The sequence below is a fragment of the Coregonus lavaretus genome (genome assembly GCF_964263955.1).
Source record: "Coregonus lavaretus genome assembly, chromosome: 36".
Taxonomy (NCBI): Eukaryota; Metazoa; Chordata; class Actinopteri; order Salmoniformes; family Salmonidae; genus Coregonus; species Coregonus lavaretus.
Window position 1 is genome coordinate 20,473,192 of NC_140023.1, and position 22,661 is coordinate 20,495,852.

General features: G+C 43.7%; 1 protein-coding gene across 1 annotated transcript in view; it reads right to left on the reverse strand.

Moving 5' to 3' along the window:
* Positions 1 to 2,690: 2,690 nt before the first annotated feature.
* Positions 2,691 to 22,661, reverse strand: part of LOC311110948 (suppressor of cytokine signaling 5-like) — a 44,129-nt gene continuing 24,158 nt past the window's right edge. Inside the window, exon 2 of the mRNA XM_084153596.1 lies at positions 2,691 to 6,064. Coding sequence (XP_084009722.1) covers positions 4,362 to 6,047 — 1,686 coding nt within the window. The 5' untranslated portion in view covers positions 6,048 to 6,064 and the 3' untranslated portion in view covers positions 2,691 to 4,361. The remainder of the gene's footprint in view (positions 6,065 to 22,661) is intronic.

Consider the following 22,661-nt stretch of genomic DNA (forward strand, 5'->3'; position numbering starts at 1 on the left):
TGAACATTTACACTCTCCAAATCCTTCCTGACAACTGTAAAAAAAAAAAAAAGATTTTTAATAAAGAAAGAAAATGGAACAGCGATATTCGTCTGACCAGAGTTTGGTAAGCTCGTGGCAGTGCCTGCGGCCCCAGATTTGAAAGGGCTCTTGTGATTGGTCAGAACGAATAAGGCAGTCTGGGAACACAATTGTGCTGTAGAATGACAACCATTAGTCCCCATCATTGTCAAGTCCTGTTGCCACGGCACCCACATAGCAACCAATGTGCACATACAGCATTAAAGTGACAGAGGATTGCGACCATTGTTACAGTACACTCCATTGCATATAAGGGAGAAGAATAATACAAAATAATAATTATTTAGTCGTACATCTTTTCTTTTTCTCGTTTGCATATAGCATTTTTACCCAGCTTTCCAAAAATAATAGGGGAAAAGATGAGAATAAAACGTTTTTATTTTTCCTCTAAGAGCTGAAACCTTGATCCAGGCCAGGGGTCATGATGTGGTCAAACAGGGTTGGCTGGTGATATGACCTGCCTGTCTCAGATTTATTACAAGAAGGTCGAGAAGAGATCCTGGAACTAGCCTAATGGTGGGCCTGCCTGAGAATAGGTGGACAAGAGGCATTGTTCATAGCGGTTCATAGGGGGTACCCCTCACAGCAGACTCCACATCCCCTCCACCAGACCCCCTCTATGTGGTCTACACACACACACACACACGTCTGCAACTCAACAGAACAGAAATCTGTCCTCCAACATTGCTTGTAATGTATGAACACAAATGAAATACTCCAGGACCACCATCTTCTCCTGACTCACACCCACATCTCCACCTTGAACAAATAAACAAACGCGCACACAGACACAGACAATTAAAGTGCCATTACTTCAACAAATCCCAAGACCCCCCCCCCACACACCCCATTCCCACAGCAGGAAACCGCCGTTCAATGGTAGATTGTGTGACTGAGGCGCTACTCTCTTTTAATGCTAACTTTAGCCTAGCTTCCAAACTGGGCTGGGGCGGCCGCAACATGTGGAGGGGAAGCAGACAGCAGTACAAACAATAGCCCCTAAGTCCCCTCCACATATCCCAGTAGCATCATGTTGAGGATGTGGTCAGAGAAAGAGAGGGGGCGAAAACAATTCTCCCTCACTAAGAGTCACACAGCACCCATTAGGAAACACAGTGGCCCTTTTAGCACACGGTATATGTAGATCCTGGCGAGGTACATTTAGCCAGTGATTAGCACCCACGGGTGGGGTGGGGTAGTGCCAGTAGGCCATAGACGTAGCATGATAGACAGGTGGCAAAGAGTAGGCGTGTGTGTGTGTGCGCGTGTGGGTAAGAGCCTGTGTGTGTGCAGGCGAGTGAGTTAACAGATATCCCATACAAGATGTCAGGGTGATAGAGAGACATGGATGTGGACATAGAACATACAAGTGCACATGCAAGTGACTTATATGTCAACTTATTTATTTTTTTAAACCGTCCTCCACAGCCCTTCATAGATCATACAAATGGGTGATTTTCACATGCAATCTTCAAGCTTTCTGAAAACAAAGTAAGTTCTGTCTGATTGGGTTTAGGACACAGAAGAGAGAGAGAGGGAGGGAGGGGGGATATGAAAAATAACATTGTTGATTGAACTATCACCCACACGCCTCAATTACACCATTTACCCTTGACAATGAAACACTTTCCCGCCCTTCCGCCTCCAAACCATAACACATACCCACACATCACCTTTCATTATTACACTGTGATAGTAGCACAAAGGGCTTGGCAGAGGCCAGAGGGGGGTTAGTCATTAAAAGCATTTCCAAGACTGAGGTGTGAGGTGATAGGGGCTCATCTCTGTTTCTACCTGGTAACATCGCCTGCACTGTATACTTCAGCCAATCAGGCATTGTTGGGGTATCTGTCCTAAGCTGTGATTGGCTGCCATTGAAATGTTTGTTCAGTTTTGAAAAAAAATTCAGTATGGTAATTTTAAAGAGCCCTAGAGACATAGTGGCAAGCAATACCACTAAAAACAACACAGGTTGTGTGCAACACCGTTGAATAACAGAGCTTTGGTCACAGACACTCAGAGATGCTCATGAATAAGCTAATCATATGCATTCATTGAATTTTCATTCATGATCCTCCCACTCTGATAACCCTCAACACACACACACACACACACACACACACACACACACGACGCGTTGGGTAGTTAAAATAAACATTTCCCCTGCCATTCAGAGAGACGGGATTCGAGCGTTACCTATCCAACCAGGATAAAAATCACTGATATCACACCGATATTTTGTAAGAGTTATATTTGTATACATTTGCAGATAGTATTTCCATATACAGGGGTACTCCTCATTTCGTATCTTTTTCAGAGTGTTACATAGATTTTATAGACTCGTGCCTATGTGTGTCAATATAGGTGTGCAGTGTCGAAGCCCTCCAAGACCTGACGCTGCCTTGCCCAACCTATCCAGCCACCTATAAAACCCAATGAGTTTTACAAGTGAAGCCAATAAATTATTCTAGACAGCAGTGGCGGCTGGTGGGAGGAGCTATAGGAGGACGGGCTTATTGTAATGGCTGGAATGGAATAAATGGAACGGTATCAAACACATCAAAGATACGGAAACCATGTTTGACTCCATTTATTCCATTCCAGCCATTACAATAAGCCCGTCCTCCTATAGCTCTTCCCACCAGCCTCCACTGCTAGACAGTGGAGTAGTGCATTCACTTCTAGCTAGCTAGCTAACATTGACAATATTTTCTTGATGAAATAGAAATGTGAAAAATGTAAATATGTATATAAAAAATATTGAATGTGCACCAATGAACAGAGAGCAAGCTCAGAGCTCACACTTCATCCCCTGCTCCTCATCATTCCTTTTCCACCTCATCATCCATTTAAAGGCTACATGAGTGGGAAGTGCTGCTGGAGTATTCTATGCACCAGGCTCAAGAGTTTTAAGTAGATCAGGAGGCTCTATGAAAAGGCACATAGGTTACGCTTTGTTGTCTTCGTCTTCCTGATGCAAGCTCTCACAATATGCTGGGTTATTATGGGCATGGCTAGCAGCAGTGACAATGCGCATATCAAATGTAGCTCCTTCAGGTACTAATAATATAAAGCGGGACTGTGGCTGTAATGTGTAAAGGGGAGTTAAGTTAACTGTAAAATATCAATGGTATGTAGAGGGAGCAGACATTAATTATATTAACCCTAAGTAGCATGGTGGATGCCACAGAGAGAGATAAGTGACACCATGAAGGCAGAACACAGGTCCAGAAACAAACCAGACCCTGAGACAATAACCAGTGTGTGTGTGTGTGTTCAAAAACTGCACGCACTGTCAAAGTGCCTGTTCTGTTGCCAGTTTGAGCCACTGGCAGACATGTGTGAGAAAACCACCACCAGGACAAATATCATTAGTATTGTTCCATTAGAAGAACCGTACACCTGTGCCAACACAGTGGTGGTGGGAGACAATGATTATGCTTAGATAAATGACAGTGAGGATATCTAAAAGCCAAGGACTCACAGTGACCACACACACTCCTATGTATGCCTCGCTCCCTATAGGTGTACGGAAGCAGGATGTTGTAGCAGCACCTTTGGACATGGCTGCGTTCCGCATTGCCCTTGGGGCGAAGACCTCCTGGACAGCACCCTTAAACAGCACCTTATTTCCGACATAGGCCTACTCAATGATGCATGATGATGGCTGGGTGTGTGTCTGTGTGACTGTCCACCAAACGGGCCCTAACGAGCTGCAGTAGGAGTTGTAGTCGCAGCAAACCCCCCCTCCAGAAGTGCCACTGTCAATCCCATACCTCAAGCCTCATGATGCCCGCCAGGCAGTCTTCTAGCAATAGGAAAAAAGGAAGGATAGAAAGTATATGTGAACTGTACGACATAGCTAGCTAACCATGTGGGCCTAGATAGAGACTGGGGGGGTGAGGGGGGGCATGCAGGCAGCTCATGCTGTGGGATCAGGCAGACATTTGACAGAATGAAAGAGGAGAGAGGGAGACAAAGCATGAAGGCTTGTGCTCTCCCGTTCTGAACCTGTTCAATACTAAAAATGTGCTTGCCAGACAGCATTATACTGAATATAATCATACATATGTATTCCATGTGATGTAAGTAATAACTAAAACAAAAGAGATTAGAATGAATCTTCGATAGATCACTTTACCTAACTCCTCCCCTCCAGTTACCCCTCCCCGCCTGACTGAAAAGTGCCATGTTCAGTATGGCCTCTCCTGATTGGCTGGGAGTTTTTCCTGTTTTGACTAAGCCCGCAGCGGCGCGCACAGGCCACCGGAGCCCCGCCACTATTTGATCTTGAGTGGCGGCTCCCACTCCAGCCAGCGCACGCGCACTTTCTGTTTGTAGTGATACTCCTTGAGGAAGTCCTGCATGGCCGGGGGCAGTGGCAGGGCGCCGATGCCATCGTACGTGGTCCGGGGGCAGATGGCGGCGCGTGCCAGGTGCTGCAGGCCGAAAGGGAAGGTCCGGTGGAGCGGCGACGTGAGCAGTGGCTCAAAGAACATGCAGGCGCTGGGGTCCTTGTAGTGCTCCAGCAGGCCTGTGACGGTGGATGAGTGGAACACACAGGGGTCGTGGGCGTCGAAGCTGAAGTTGTGGTTCCACTGCTCGATGCGGGCGTGCAGAGAGCGGTTGTAGCGGCGAAAGCTGACCGAGAACAGGTAGTCCTCCTGGGCCGAGTCGCGCAGTAGGAAGGTGCCCTCGGGCCGTCCATCCAGCAGTGCCTCCGCCTCGTAGCGGTCCATAACGCCCCAGTAGCAGGGCAGTGCAGTGATCTGCAGCAGGTCCGGTACCAGGCAGTGGATGTAGTCGATCTGGGTGTGCACCTTCCATGGCCCAGGCTGGTTCCGGCTCAGATTGCCATCCCCGGACGCGTGCCGCTGCTTGGGCCTCCGGGCCTGCAGGCAGAGGGTGGTTGAGTCCTCCTCCGAGTCACAGTCAGCCAGCTGGGCTGTAGCCCCTCCGAGCACCTGCACCGATACCCCTCCTGAGCAGCTGGCCGTGGCGCCCCGGGCCTCCCCAGAGGCCTCTGCAATGCCGGGGGCCATCTTTGGTCCCAGTTTGTACAGAGAGGAGCCCTGCGCCAAGGCCTCCAGGGTGTGGATCTGGGCGTTGGGTGGGGGGTCCACTCCCTCCTCGATGCTGAGCCTGCGGCGTTCGCGCAGACGCTCCTCCTCATCCTCAGGGGAGGGGTGGGCAGTGTCGAAGGCGTCAAGCAGAGCCGTGGAGGAATGCGGGCTGACGGGCGCCGTGTGCTGCTTGATCAGGTGCCACTTGTTGGCCAAGTCCGAGCCCTGGGGGAAGGGACAGGTCTCCAGCATCAGTTCTGTCAGGTGGATCTTGCGCTTGGAGATGGTGGGGGTCTTGGAGGAGCGCGAGCGGCGGCGGGGGGGAAGGGGGAGACAAAGGCCCACTGTATCGCTAAGCCGCTGGCGCAGAGAACGGGTGCTCAGACTGCGCCCTCCGCCCCCAGAGTCACCCATTTCCTGGATGGAGCTGACCCCATAGCGACGCTCCCTCCGGCCAGTGGCCCCGCGCGTGCGCCCTGACCGCCTGTCTGTATCCATGGAGCTCTGGGTCTTAGTGGAACATGAGTGTTTTTTCTTGCCCCCCCAAGGTGCATGGCGTGAGTACGAGTCTCTCCGGGCCATAGGTACTCCCCCACGACCCCCCCTCGCATCCTCACTGTCTTTGCTGTCTATGGTGATCTCCACTATCTGGGGGATGTCCGACACACAGTTGTGACGTCGTCCTCCAGTAACCATGGGGAGCGGCAAGAGGCTTCGGGACAGGCTAGAGGCCCGAGAAGCCTGGGCCTCGCCTGAATTGCCTCCCCGTCCCAGGTCAACCACACAGTGCATACCGTCCACCTCCACCACGCTGTTCTCTGTACTGGGTCCCGCACCGTCACTGTGGAAGAGGGTCTGGCATCGGCTCCTCAGGTTGCTCCACATCTTGCCCACTTTCTCCATGGATAGGAGACCAAGACCTGCCAGACAGATGGACACATCAGATTAGACCAGTTGTAGGGTACAGGAATCTCACACAATCCATGGCCTACATTACTATACAATTGCAGAATTGAACATAAAAAAACCTTAATTTTAGTTAGGCCTAAACAAAGCTAGGTTTTCATCCAATTGGCGACAGATTTCCATGCGAATATTCTTGAATCCGCATAAAGAAAATGTGCGCATTTTTACACCAGTGATATGTTTTCACCAAATGGACTTGTTGCGGATAAAAATCAGTATGTGATGACGTAGTGCACACTAAATGTACTTTTTCGCTTAAGTGTACATGTACCAAATCTAAGTTCAATGTGTTTCCATCGCATTTTCAACTCTAATTATAGTTTTGTCACAAAAACGGTTGCGTTAAATAGCAAATGTGCCTACTCTGGTCTTGGCACCTGCGCTCTAGCCAACAGCTCCCAGATTCAGAGTGGGTAGGCTGTGCGGGTTGTCTAGTCTACATGAGGTTTTTATGGATAAGAGCGTGAATATTTTTGTCAAACGGCAGTCGGCATCGATCATCATGTCACCAGAATAAGACACTGGATATTTATATGTTCATCATAACTTATTTCATATGTAGCCTAATAAACTGCATGGTCGTAGTGGGAGGACCACACACCATATCATCGCGTGACTCCAAATTTACTTCGATATGATGGTTATTCTATCAATATTTGCACATAAAGGTGTTTCCACTGCCATTTCCCACATACAGTGGGGAGAACAAGTATTTGATACACTGCCGATTTTCCTACTTACAAAGCATGTAGAGGTCTGTAATTTTTATCATAGGTACACTTCAACTGTGAGAGACGGAATCTAAAACAAAAATCCAGAAAATCACATTGTATGATTTTTAAGTAATTAATTTGCATTTTATTGCATGACATAAGTATTTGATCACCTACCAACCAGTAAGAATTCCGTCTCTCACAGACCTGTTAGTTTTTCTTTAAGAAGCCCTCCTGTTCTCCACTCATTACCTGTATTAACTGCACCTGTTTGAACTCGTTACCTGTATAAAAGACACCTGTCCACACACTCAATCAAACAGACTCCAACCTCTCCACAATGGCCAAGACCAGAGAGCTGTGTAAGGACATCAGGGATAAAATTGTAGACCTGCACAAGGCTGGGATGGGCTACAGGACAATAGGCAAGCAGCTTGGTGAGAAGGCAACAACTGTTGGCGCAATTATTAGAAAATGGAAGAAGTTCAAGATGACGGTCAATCACCCTCGGTCTGGGGTTCCATGCAAGATCTCACCTCGTGGGGCATCAATGATCATGAGGAAGGTGAGGGATCAGCCCAGAACTACACGGCAGGACCTGGTCAATGACCTGAAGAGAGCTGGGACCACAGTCTCAAAGAAAACCATTAGTAACACACTACGCCGCCAGCGCATGTCCAGGCCCGTCTGAAGTTTGCCAATGACCATCTGGATGATCCAGAGGAGGAATGGGAGAAGGTCATGTGGTCTGATGAGATAAAAATAGAGCTTTTTGGTCTAAACTCCACTCGCCGTGTTTGGAGGAAGAAGAAGGATGAGTACAACCCCAATAACACCATCCCAACCGTGAAGCATGGAGGTGGAAACATCATTCTTTGGGGATGCTTTTCTGCAAAGGGGACAGGACGACTGCACCGTATTGAGGGGAGGATGGATGGGGCCATGTATCGCGAGATCTTGGCCAACAACCTCCTTCCCTCAGTAAGAGCATTGAAGATGGGTCGTGGCTGGGTCTTCCAGCATGACAACGACCCGAAACACACAGCCAGGGCAACTAAGGAGTGGCTCCGTAAGAAGCATCTCAAGGTCCTGGAGTGGCCTAGCCAGTCTCCAGACCTGAACCCAATATAACATCTTTGGAGGGAGCTGAAAGTCCGTATTGCCCAGCGACAGCCCCGAAACCTGAAGGATCTGGAGAAGGTCTGTATGGAGGAGTGGGCCAAAATCCCTGCTGCAGTGTGTGCAAACCTGGTCAAGACCTACAGGAAACGTATGATCTCTGTAATTGCAAACAAAGGTTTCTGTACCAAATATGAAGTTCTGCTTTTCTGATGTATCAAATACTTATGTCATGCAATAAAATGCAAATTAATTACTTAAAAATCATACAATGTGATTTTCTGGATTTTTGTTTTAGATTCCGTCTCTCACAGTTGAAGTGTACCTATGATAAAAATTACAGACCTTTACATGCTTTGTAAGTAGGAAAACCTGCAAAATCGGCAGTGTATCAAATACTTGTTCTCCCCACTGTAATTCATTTTCCCAACACAAAAAGATCCCACCATGTCGAACGAACAAACAATCTGTCGGCATTCATAAAATTACACCGAAACTTTATGTTTCCATCACAGCTGTCGTGATCATTTTTTATACTATATTACTTTACTTGCATAAAAACTGTGGATGGAAACGTGGTTACTGTAGCAATTCTGCAAATTCAAATGGTAGTGATCCTAGAGACAAAATCCGGGTGTTGGGGAAATTGGGTGATTCTTCGCACGTGGGATTCTTGCACATAGATTTTTTGTGTGTGAGAGAAACAGGGCTAGTTGGAGCAGTAAAGTGAGTGAGGAGTTGCCAGGCAGACGTGCAGGGACACGGCTGTAAATGAACCCGGGGATCTGCCTGCTCCCAGCTGATCTGCTGGTATGTACTGTATTACAACGTCCGTCTGGACCTGACCAAGAACTTTCCCTGTCACAACAGTGTAGACAGCCAGCACACACACAGAGACACACACACACAAACACTAAATTCATCAGTGTGCATGGGTTATACTAGGTTCTTGAGAGCAGTGACCCCAAACTGCCTTCATGTTTAGAATCAACTTGTGGCAGGCAGCCCTCTTCCCTCCTTATCAAAGGTAACGGATCTCTTTAACACTGCATTTCCTTCCAATTGAACCATTGATTATTGACTTTAAACCTTTAGTAGTATAATAATACAGTAATATATGCCATTTAGCAGACACTTTTATCCAAAGCGACTTAGTCATGTGTGCATAAATTTTTTGTACGGGTGGTCCTGGGAATCGAACCCACTACTCTGGCGTTACAAGCGTCATGCTCTACTAACTGAGCTACAGAGGACCACTAGTAGTGGATCTCTAGCAGTGGGAGATCTAATCTGCTCTCCAAACTGCCATGGTGTACTCCCAGTCTCCCTCCCACCCGCTCAAATTTGCAGAGATATCATTGTGGTCCTTTGTAGCTCTGTTGGTAGAGCATATTGCTTGTAACGCCAGGGTAGTGGGTTCGATTCCCAAGACCACCTAAACGTAAAATGTATGCAAGCATTACTAAGTCGCTTTGGATAAAAGTGTCTGCTAAATGGCATATATTATTATTATATAGTATTGCCCAAGTTACATAACATAGTTGCCCCAGTTAGCCTAGATGAGCCAAGCAGAGCAGGCTCTACAGTCTGCCCTAGCTTGCTACAACACTGGAACCTCTGTTTCGATAGAGATACAAGAATTTTGCACAGTCAGCTGCAACGGCGTTAAGATGCCCGAGGAATCAGGCCCAGACTCAGCACAACTGATTACGTTGATTTACCAAGGCCTATCCTCCCCTGACCTAGAGCAGCCTATGACTAATACCACTCATGACATCCAGACAGAGCTAGAACCAGATGATCGCTCTTAACATTAGGCTATCTTTTTTACCAAGGACTTTTTATTCTTAAAATGTTGCCTTCATTTAACCAGGTAAATCACTGAGAACAGATGCTCTTTTACAATAATGACCTGACCAAGATGGAGCACAATTAGGACAATAGGACACATCATGTACCCAAGTCAGGTGGTCAGAGGTGGTCATGACAAAAGACAGAGAAGCACGAGATATTACTAATATGTCATGTTTGGTAGAAGACGCAGCAAACATCACTCTCGTGATATAGGCATTTGATAGAAGAAGTGGTGGGCACAAATACCAGTATCCATAATACATCATATGATTTTGATCGCTATCCCCCCCCTCTTATTGCCAAAATAAATTGTTGCATTCGACAAAACAAAAACATTCAAGCCAGTCTGAAATGTCACCTGCTACAGACCTTCATAGACTGTGGCAGAAATTGATTTATGATGGGTGTAGGCCTAATGTACGGCCCAATAAAATCTGTGTTGTGGAATACACAGACGGAATCCAGACATTAAAACGTAATACAATAATATTCAAAAATATATTTAACTTATTAGAAAATGCATTCATTCTGTCTGGCAGAATTATATCATGATTATTTGCATCAATCCAGTGGCCATTTGTTTTGCAAACTCTGCAATCAAATGAGCGCTCGAGAAACACCTCTAACCAAACAACAGTCTCTGGCTGGTGTGCACTTGCATTAAAAAGGTAGGCCTAACTTTACCCCACATTTTTCTGATACAACTAAAGTGGTCTCCTGATGTGATTTAAGCAGTTATGGACTTAGAACTTCAAAAGGGTGACAGAGCTAAAACCTGAAAACATTTGGAAAAACGGAATCAGGCACAAAATAACAGAGTTTACAGGGCCCTACTAATTAGGGATGGGCATTTTACATTTTTGACTGTTCAAGTACTCCGATTTTTTTTTCAAGTACACAAATATTTGTTTATTTTATTTGTGACCCATTTCAGAAAGCTGCCCATATTACAGAAGTCACTACTTCTCATGAGAGCTATTTGAACGTTTAAAAAAATGCACTTTTTGAACATGTGAACTTTTATGTGCCATAATAACAAACTCGTATGTAATCTGTAAATATAAATAAAATGTGAAATCACAAAACTGTTTAGAAACGGAGAAAATACAGAATATTGCCCAACCATGATTGGTTGAGATAATGATGGGGCCGGGACATTCACGAGAAAGAGTCCATTCTATCATGCAAGGCTTCTCTGTCAAATGACACATCCAGCCCTCTGCCACCGTGGATATTATACAGATCCATTGGATTTACTCATATTTTCATCATGGACATGCAAAGTGTAGCTACAGCTTTCAATAATAGTGTTGTCCTGCATACAGCTGTATCAACACAGCTCTGTCTTCTGTGGCAAAAGCAGTCTGGACTGGTTGAAGCCGAGTGGGAAGGATTATTTTGATATGTTTCAGTCTGCTGTGAATCATCAGAATCCATACACAGGTAAGAGTCTACAGTTAAAATGCCAAGATAGCTACACGTGCATACGTTGTCGTCTCAACTGTATCAAAAAGTAGTTTTCATTGCTAGCTATATAGCTAGCTAGCTAGACAGTTGCATACAGGTAACGTTATAGCCAGCTAGCTAGAGGAGCTGGCCAGTTGCATTCTGCTGATTGCTGATGTGCTAAGCCATGCCATGACAATAATATTTTTCATGTTTGCCAGTTTGTCATGTTTAACTTGCAAGCTACCAAATATTGGCACTGTGGTGAAAATGCTATCCGATTAGCATGTTAATCAAACCCCATGGTAAGTGATAGGGACACATGCTAAGTTGGCTAGCGAGATAGCCACGATGAAGTGATAGCTAAATATCTAGATATTGGATAATAGATTGTCGTTTTTTGCATGTTCAACTAGCTTGCTAGCTATATGAATACCATTTACATCTAGCCAGCTGGTAATTATGAAGCTAAATGTTTGCTAAATCTAGCTAGTTATCTTATAGTTTCTGCATTGCCATTGTTGGGTTGGAAGCAGGTTGAGTGTGTGTACATGGCATTTTAGTACATATGTAGTAGTCAACAGGCAATAACAAGCTATAGGATATGAATTAATTTATGTTTTAATATATTTTTCTGGAATTTGTCTTTCAGCAGAAACCTGTTCTCCACCACCAGTACAAGGAGATGATTGAGGTTGAACAAGCAACAATTCAGGTATGTTGTCTTTGAACTTTGAGCTTATTGCTTGAACTTGGGGGTCAATTAATGTTATTGCTGGTATGCAAGGTGTAATGTCTTTCCCCCTTTAAAGCGTCAATTGTCTGGAGCCTGGTGTTGTGGCCAAGGGGTTTTCACTCCGATGGAACCGGGTTTCAGCTGCTGTGCAATGTTGACGTCCTTCCTCCCAGAGATGTGAAAGCATCCCCCGGACTGGACACAACCCGGCAAACGTATATTTTTTTAGAAGATCAGGACTTTTGCAATGAAAAGGCCATGGACATTACATGTCCTGCTCCAAAGGGCAGGACAGAAATATGCTCTCAGGCTAGATTCCTTTGCTCATATTATATCACTGAAAGGATCTTATGATATACATTTGAATTCTTTAAGAGATGGGTGGGTCTAAGGCTTTAGAGGATGTGAACAATGCTAAATGGACGTAGACAAAGAGCAGCACTGTAGCTGTTCAATGTGAAAGGTTATCTTTATTATACAACAATAGGGAACTTAATACTGTTAATGGTTTGCCTAATGGGGGAACTTGGTGAGATAATGTTCAGAGAATCCATTTAGGTAATTTGGTGAAAGTATTACTTTATATTTTATAGTAAAAAAGGTGCGAAGTGATGCGCATCTCGTGCCTGGAACAGTCTACACATCTCAACATCAACTGTTCAGAGGAGACTGCGTGAATCAGGCCTTCATGGTCGAATTGCTTCAAAGAAAGCACTACTAAAGGCCACCAATAATAAGAAGAGACTTGCTTGGGCCAAGAAACACGAGCAATGGACATTAGACTGGTGGAAATCTGTCCGTTGGTCTGATGAATCCAAATTTGAGATTTTTGGTTCCAACCACCGTGTCTTTGTGAGATGCAGAGTAGGTGAACAGATGATCTCCGCATGTGTGGTTCCCACCGTGAAGCATGGATGAGGTGGTGTGATGGTGTGGGGGGTGCTTTGCTGGTGACACTGTCGGTGACTTATTTATAATTCAAGGCACACTTAACCAGCATGGGTACCACAGCATTCTGCAGCGATACGCCATCCCATTTGGTTTGTGCTTAGTGGGACTATCATTTGTTTTTCAACAGGACAATGACCCAAAACACACCTCCAGGCTGTGTAAGGGCTATTTGACCAAGGAGAGTGATGGAGTGCTGCATCAGATGACCTGGCCTCCAATCACCCGACCTCAACCCAATTGAGATGGTTTGGGATGAGTTGGACCGCAGAGTGAAGGAAAAGCAGCCAACAAGTGCTCAGCATATGTGGGAACTCCTTCAAAACTGTTGGAAACGCATTCCTCATGAAGCTGGTTGAGAGAATGCCAAGAGTGTGCAAAGCTGTCAAGGCAAAGTGTGGCTACTTTGAAGAAACTAAAATATATTTTGATTTGTTTAACCCTTTTTTGGTGACTACATGATTCCATACGTGTTATTTCATAGTATTGATGTCTTCACTATTATTCTATAATGTAGAAAATAGTAAAAAGAAAATAAAAAAAAAACACTTGAATGAGTAGGTGTCCAAACTTTTGACTGGTATTGTAAATGTGCCCATTTGGGGATCTGATAGTATTTCTGATTAGCTTAACGCACCACCACTAATGAGCTGTGGAGCTTCTCAAAGTATTGTTTTCTTCACCTCAAACAGCAAGCAAAGGAAGTCTGTTTTTACATGCATTGTATGTAAAATGACAATAGTTCCTCAACGTGTTCGAAAAATCTTTACAGCCATCTCTTTTTCGATAACCACTAAGCGTGAAAGGGAAAACTGTAATGCTCTGATCAAGTGGAAACTTCATAAAATAGGCCTACCTGATTACTTCCTATCCCTTGCGCAAATTGCCTACAACTGTTTCTGTCCTGAGCTCACTGGCCCGGGAAACTCTGAGGCCAGACCCAAGTTAGTTGATACAATGTTTCAAGTTCGTTGCAGACAGGCCATGCTTAGCCAATGCGATTTATAGGATATTTCTTTTTAAAATCAGGATATTTTCTACCTGCAGGCTGCAATGTTTTTATTTGTTGGCTTTATGTAGGCTATTTTTACATAGTTGGCAATGGAAGTTACTCTTTAGGTTTGTATCATTTTCATTTAGATAGAATTTTGATTTAACCACATGACAATGACTTTGAGATAGGAAGACGTTATTATAAATGAAATGAAATAGTTCCACGTAAAAGTGCACATGAAAACCATAACTGGCACGCAGATCGGTAGAAATGTTAAGATAAATTAGCATTCCACATGAGAAAGGTTGCAGACTCCTCGTGTAGCCTATTACCGGCCACTTCAGGAGAGGAATGGCAGAATCTGCAAAAGCCAGCAGGAGTGGGAGGAGGATGGTCGGGTCAGGTTACGTTTTTTCCCCTTCTGGTTATCTTGATCTCTGGCTCCCTCGAGACATTTGTGTCTTATTTAATCAAACGGTGTGCTTAAAGAATCAGACAAGCTCAATACATATAGTTGATTTTATTAACAACACACCGGGTGTGTATGTATACAGTGCCTTCGGAAAGTATTCAGACCCCTTGACTTTTTCTACATTTTGTTACGTTACAGCCTTATTCTAAAATTGATTCAATTGTTTTTTCCACTCATATCTACACACAATACCCCATAATGACAAAGCAAAAACAGGTTTAGATTTTTCGCTAATTTACAACAACAAAAAAATTGAAATATCACATTTACATAAGTATTCAGACCCTTTACTCAGTACTTTGTACCTTTGGCAGTGATTACAGCCACAAGTCTTCTTGGGTATGACGCTACAAGATTGGCACACCTGTATTTGGGGAGTTTCTCCCATTCTTCTCTGCAGATCCTCTCAAGCTCTGTCAGGTTGGATGGGGAGCGTTGCTGCACAGCTATTTTCAGGTCTCTCCAGAGATGTTTGATCGGGTCCATGGTCACCTCCCTGACCAAGGCCCTTCTCCCCTGATTGCTCAGTTTGGCCGGGCGGACAGCTCTAGGAAGAGTCCTGGTGGTTCCAAACTTCTTCCATTTAAGAATGATGGAGGCCACTGTGTTCTTGGGGAACTTCAATACTGCAGAGATTTTTTGGTACCCTTCCCCAGATCTGCACCTCGACACAATCCTGTCTCGGAGCTCTACGGACAATTCCTTCAACCTCATGGCTTGGTTTTTGCTCTGACATGCAGTCAACTGTGGGACCTTATATAGACAGGTGTGTGCCTTTCCAAATCATGTCCAATCAATTGAATTTACCACAGGTGGACTCCAACCAAGTTGTAGAAACATCAAGGATGATCAATGGAAACAGGACGCACCGGAGCTCAATTTTGAGTCTCATAGCAAAGGGTCTAAATACTTATGTAAATAAAGTATTTCTATTTTTAATAAATATGCAAAAAAATCTAAAAACCTGTTTTCGCTTTGTCATTATGGGGTATTGTGTGTAGATTGCTCAGGAAAATGTTTTATTTGATCCATTTTAGAATAAGGCCGTAACTTAACAAAATGTAGAAAAAGTCAAGGGGTCTGAATACTTTCCCGAAGGCACTGTATATGGAAAAATACACTATTTAAAATTGACCAATCGATTGGTCAAAAGAACAGCCGACTTCCGGTCGACCAAGATTTTTTTTTGTCGGGGACAGCCCTACTATGTTTATGGGGGTTATAGCCTAGGCCAGGGTTCTTCAATTCCGGTCCTGGAGGGCCGAAACACCTCTGTTTTTCATCCTCTCCTTCTAAATCAGGGGCCAATTCAGACCTGGGACACCAGGTGAGTGCAATTAACTACCAGGTAGAAATTAAAAACAGAAGTGTTTCGGCCCTCCAGGACCGGAATTGAAGAACCCTGGCCTAGGCTAACCAATTCTAAATGGCACTAGCAGTTCACAAAGTAGCTTAAGCGGAAAATAGACGGGACGCAATTATTCCAAAACTGCAGCTCGTTGTTAGAACACTTATTTTCCTACTTCAAATCAACCAGTCCATTTTGAATTTGTGATAAAACTGTTGTCATTTGGCAAGGAATGTAGCTTGTGTCAGTTAGATACGTTTTTATAGGCATTTATTTCTGTAGGCCTAACGGGAGCTTGTGTGCGCACTCAGCACGTGTGTGTGGAGGGAGCGGTCGGAACACAATTGAGGGAATGAGACACAGAGGGGAAAGGGAATTTAGAGAGTAGAGCACTGTGATGCTTGGCTTGGTTTATTTTTTGTTGTGCCCCGCAAATGCACATGTAGAAATGGAACACTTGAGTCAAAGCAAATTAAAAAGTGGTCTTCAAGACAAGATTTCACTTGCCGGGCAGCCACAAAACACATTCCATCAAATAGTAGTACAGTATTTGATTTTTTTTGGGATCTCTGGTTAAAGATCGAGCTTTGATGTCCGTTCGAGTACTCATGCCCATCCCTACTACTAATGATGATCACACAAATACACACCCATCACTAAGTGGGGGGAGAGAACGAACAGTGAACAGTGTGTAATGATCATAGGCCTAACTCATAAGGTTGCTCATGGCAGGCTAAATAGTGAGGGGAGGGAGGGACGAGTGAGTTTCAAACAGGACGTTCCTCCTCAAACTGTAGCTGTAAACAGCCAAGATTGGAGCAGGGGGCCCGGGTGTGACATCACTCATTCTCACTGTAATTGATCTAGCGTTACAGTCAGTCTCCCGTCCCCGACTAAGTCGTGATAAGAGTGCGAGTGGGGGTGTATTGTGTGTTGGGTTGGAGGTGTTCCCTCTATTCTCTCAAGGGGTGGTGCCACTTCCCCTCTCTCCACAATAACTTACTGACTTTACACAGTATCTCCCTTCCCTCCTTCAAGACATGGCCCTTGAGGCCCCATACACCCTCAACCATGCTAACTTAGTGGTCAAAAGCTTTAGTTATGATAACAGGCATTTGCAATTACAGTAACCTATCCATCATCGGTTCTCACAAGACTTACTGAAAAACTCACTAGCCTATAAATAAAAAGTGTACAATTAATTTAAAAAACAATCCAGCTTTGACACACTTGATATACAGATTTAGTCTAAGATTCAAACAGCAAGGCCATTCACTTACACGCTAGGTTCAGATATGCACAGAAATGTCCTCACATACAGTTGAAGTCGGATGTTTACATACACTTAGGTTGGAGTCATTAAAACTCGTATTTCAACCACGCCACAAATTTCTTGTTAACTATAGTTTTGGCAAGTCTGTTAGGACATCTACTTTGTGCATGACACAAGTAATCTTTCCAACAATTGTTTACAGACAGATTACTTCACTTATAATTCACTGTATCACAATTCCAGTGGGTCAGAAGTTTACATACACTAAGTTGACTGTGCCTTTAACCAGCTTGGAAAATTCCAGAAAATGATGTCATGGCTTTAGAAGCTTCTGATAGGCTAATTGACATCATTTGAGTCAATTGGAGGTGTACCTGTGGATGTATTTCAAGGCCTACCTTCAAACTCAGTGTCTCTTTGCTTGACATCATGGGAAAATCAAAAGAAAATCAGCCAAGACCTCAGAAAATAAATTTTAGACCTCCACAAGTCTGGTTCATCCTTGGGAGCAATTTCCAAACGCCTGAAGGTACCACGTTCATCTGTACAAACAATAGTACGCAAGTATAAACACCATGGGACCACGCAGCCGTCATACTGCTCAGGAAGGAGACGCGTTCTGTCTCCTAGAGATGAATGTACTTTGGTGCGAAAAGTGCAAATCAATCCCAGAACAGCAAAGGACCTTGTGAAGATGCTGGAGGAAACAGGTACAAAAGTATCTATATCCACAGTAAAACGAGTCCTATATCGACATAACCTGAATGGCCGCTCAGCAAGGAAGAAGCCACTGCTCCAAAACCGCCATAAAAAAGCCAGACTACATTTTGTAACTGCAAAAGGGGGTTGCTTGCAAGCCGAAGAACACCATCCCAACCGTGAAGCACGGGGGTGGCAGCATCATGCTGTGGGGGTGCTTTGCTGCAGGAGGGACTGGTGCACTTCATAAAATAGATGGCATCATGAGGAAGGAACATTATGTGGATATATTAAAGCAACATCTCAAGACATCAGTCAGGAAGTTAAAGCTTGGTCGCAAATGGGTCTTCCAAATGGACAATGAACCCAAGTATACTTCCAAAGTTGTGGCAAAATGGCTTAAAGACAACAAAGTCAAGGTATTGGAGTGGCCATCACAAAGCCCTGACCTCAATCCTATAGAAAATGTGTGGGCAGAACTGAAAAAGCGTGTGCGAGCAAGGAGGCCTACAAACCTGACTCAGTTACACCAGCTCTGTCAGGAGGAATGGGCCAAAATTCACCCAACTTATTGTGGGAAGCTTGTGGAAGGCTACCCAAAACATTTGACCCAAGTTAAACAATTTAAAGGCAATGCTACCAAATACTAATTGAGTGTATGTAAACTTCTGACCCACTGGGAATGTGATGAAATAAATATTAGCTGAAATAAAATCACTCTCTACTATTATTCTGACATTTCACATTCTTAAAGTAAAGTGGTGATCCTAACTCATCTAAAACAGGGAATTCTTACTAGGATTAAATGTCAGGAATTGTGAAAACGGAGTTTAAATGTAGTTGGCTAAGGTGTATGTAAACTTACAACTTCAACTGTATTAATATCAGACAGGGATGGCCTCTATTACTGCCATTATAACAGTCCAACGCAAAGCAATCTACAAAGGCAAGATTCATCCCACTCACAGCAAGACTTAACTAAGAACATACGTGCATGTGTAACCTTTTGTGTGAGCTAATCTGTACAGAATACTCGGTTTGCATGTGTAGGCCTAGTTCAATTCCATACACAGACTGATTGGGAACAGTTAGGCCTTTCAAACACAAACAAGGTTGTGGTAGAAAAATAACTGTCCAGTCTACTGGACAATGCAGCTTTCAGCAAATGCACTTAACAGGAGAAAGGTGCACACCCTCCTTTTCCTTTTGTCTTTCCCTCCAAATGGACTGGTTGGTAATGTGAAGCAACATCAAAACGTCCTAAGGGAGGCCATGTTTTTCCATGTGGGTTGGCTGATTTTATCCTTTAGAAGTCTAATTACGTCGACGAAAAAAACAAACAAAGGTTACAGTTTAAAAGACGAGTAATTTGAGTATTTACATTCCCACAAAAACTTTACATTGTGCCCAAAAATAGCTAACCCATGTGGTGTTTTACACAGAAATAAATATTGTGATTGTGCAACTTTAACGGTGGTTATGTTGGGCAGGTGACAAATCTGAATTTTGTACCTGCACGCACTGCCCTGCACATAGCCTACATTTGATTGAGATGTAAAGGCTAAGTTTTTCAAAACATCAGAAGGACATTAGCCTGTCCATTTATCCAACATATCAGAGGTGTAACATGTAATGAAGGGTGTTTCAGAACGACATGAAGGTGGTGGGCACTAGGAAATGGGATGAGGCCTAGGCTACATACACTGCCACCATACTGTAATGTGGTAGAATAGTTTTACAGGCCTAAGAATAGTGAGGCCCTCATCTGCTTACTGCTCCTATAGTAGCCTATATGCTACTGTCGTTAGGCTAACACGGAGCGAGTGACCAGGGAAAAATGACGAGCACTGCCAGTGTGTGTTATGGGGTCAGTTAGCTAATCTGCGTCCATCCTGTGTCCTCATTAGCATGGCTCCATACTGATTAGTTATCAAAGGGACTCGGGTGAGCATTCCAAACGCAGCACCCAAAATAATACACCATGTGTGGCTGGTATAAAAAGATCACTAGTAGACCAGTAGTAGGCCTAGGCCGATATGCACACCTCCCTGTGCACCGTGCCTGTGCATTCAATGCAAAGCTAACAAGATAAGCCTAAATTGCGCAAGAGAGAGATGAGAAGGTGAGAGAGGGTTGCAGAGAGCAACCTATTGAGAGAGGTGACGACAAACCGACAACACAATCAACACCACAACAAACACCCTCTTAACACAACTAAAACTGCAGCCATCTGCAATTCCAGCTTTGCCAAATGACTGAGCAATCCAATTTCACATAATACACACCAACAACAGCCCATAAAACACCATTATGGATGGGTCGTGCTACTTACATTTACATTACATTTTAGTCATTTAGCAGACGCTCTTATCCAGAGCGACTTACAGGAGCAATTAGGGTTAAGTGCCTTGCTCAAGGGCACATCGACAGATTTTTCACCTAGTCGGCTCTGGGATTAGAACCAGCGACCTTTCGGTTACTGGCACAACGCTCTTAACCACTAAGCTACCTGCCGATAGAGCAGGGCAACTCAGATTCTTCATTTAAAATGTATGCCAAAAAACCCTGATTTCAAAGTTTAACAAACCATACAACTCTATGCACAATAACTACTTTTAACAATTTACACCTGAACATTTTACAAAAACACATTTACTGGAAGAACTGTGCAGATGCAAAGTTTGGTAACAGAATTTCAGTAAAAATCTCCCTCCGTTTTTTTATGAGTCCACATTTTCCAAAAACTCTTAAATAACGGCTCCGAATTAAGATTCAACGATGTCTGCTGAAGACTGGGGTGTCAGCTATGACATGACACATTGAAATTCCTGTTAAGGTTCCACCTCGAAGACTGATGCAGGCTACAAATACATACAGGAATTGGGGGTGGGAATGTTGTGGTGATTTCCACGTGTAGCAGAGAAATAACAACAGTTATAAACACGGGTGCGTCAATACCTTCAGGCTATGCTCAAACCCTACACAACACCCCGAGCACTCCGTTCTGCCACCTCAGGTCTCTTGGACCTCCCACCCCTACGGGAGGGCAGCTCCCGCTCAGCCAAGTCAAAGCTCTTCTCTGTCCTAGCACCCCAATGGTGGAACCAGCTTCCCCCTGAAGCTAGGACAGCAGAGTCCCTGCCCATCTTCAGAAAACATCTGAAACCATACCTCTTCAAACAGTATCTTAAATAATCTTCCTCCTCACCTCGACCCCCCCCCCCCCCCCAAAAAAAAGAAATTAATAATAATAATATAAAAAATTTAAAAAATACACTTAACCAGCACTTGCACTTGAAACCCCCCACCCCCCCTTCTAGCTCTGACTCTACTGATAGCTACGTTATTGAGGAAAAATGTACTTTCTATGCCTGTGATATGTGGTTGTCCCACCTAGCTATCTTAAGATGAATGCACTAACTTTAAGTCGCTCTGGATAAGAGCGTCTGCTAAATGCCTAAAATGTAAATGTAATTTTTTTATTAAAATAGGATTTTAAATTGAACTCTTTAACCCTAACCACACAGCTAACCTTAGCCTAACCCTAACCTGAAATTAAGACCAAAAAGCGAATTTTAGTTTTATGAATTTGTACGATATAGCCAATTTTAACTTTGAGGCTGTTTTAGCTAGTGGAAACCCAAGTGTAGGAAACAGCGAAAAGCTGTTTGACTCTCGGACAACTCGCGAATAAGAAGAACTTCACAGCAGGTGTTTCTGATTAATAAAGATTGCCACGCTGGCTTACCGCAAAAATGGAAGAGGAAAGTGGAAGGGGTGAAAGTAAGGAACTTGTCTGTCGGCCTTGCATTAAGGAACATCATTGGTTAAGGAAAACTGTGATAAATAAAAAAGTATATCAGTTTCATTTACGGACCAAAGGATTGACAGCCGTCCCATATAGATTGCAAAATAGTTGGGAAGAGATTTTTGACATACCGATCCCATGGCATAGTGTTTATGAACTGATACGCAAAACGACACCGGATTCAAAACTTGAAATTTTTCAATTTAAATTATTATCTACAATTCTTGCTACCAATATAATGTTATTTATATGGGGGATACAATCTTCCCAGCTCTGCAGATTTTGCTGCGAAGAGACAGAATCATTAGATCATTTGTTTTGGTACTGTCCATTTGTAGCTTGTTTTTGGACACAGGTCCAGGACTGGCTAAAGGATTGCAATATTTACCTGGAGCTAACCTTGCAGATAGCATTACTGGGTGATCTGAAAAGTCATAGTCAATCAATCAATAATATAATAATACTTTTAGCAAAAATGTTTATTTTCAATTCACAATCTGTAGAAACAATTTGTGAATCTGTAGAAACTTTTGTAAGACATCACAGTACAGTTGAAATATATATGGCAAATAGAAATCCTATATGGATGGTGTTGGGAGATAGATGGGAGGTATTGAATGGAATTGAAGGATGGGACTAATAACAACAAATAATAACAAGATAACTAATAATGTAGGCATACTGTGTCCATAATAAGTATATAGGTTGGGAGCTTTTGTGAAAGAGCACAGTTAGAAAGATATGGCATATAGAAGCAAACCAGATGGACATCATGAAAATGATCGGAGCGGTTGAGAGTAGAAGTAGTTCAGGAGAAAAACAAAAACAAAATGTAATTATTGTAAAATTGACTGTGTCCATAAAATGTAGATAGTTAGTATAAGCTGGAAGTAGAGGCCTAAGCATTGTTGTTCACTAGTTTACTCCAAGTAGGGAAAGGGTGGTGGGGTTGGAAAGTAATAAAGGGGAATATATATGTTTTTTTTTTTAAAGGATATGTATGTATGCATGTGTGTGTGTATATATATATATATATATATATATGTAAAACATGGGGGATTGGAAGTGATGCAGACAATTACATTGATGGAAGTTACAATCTATCTGCAATATTAAGCCATCTACCAACCCCCCCCCCAAA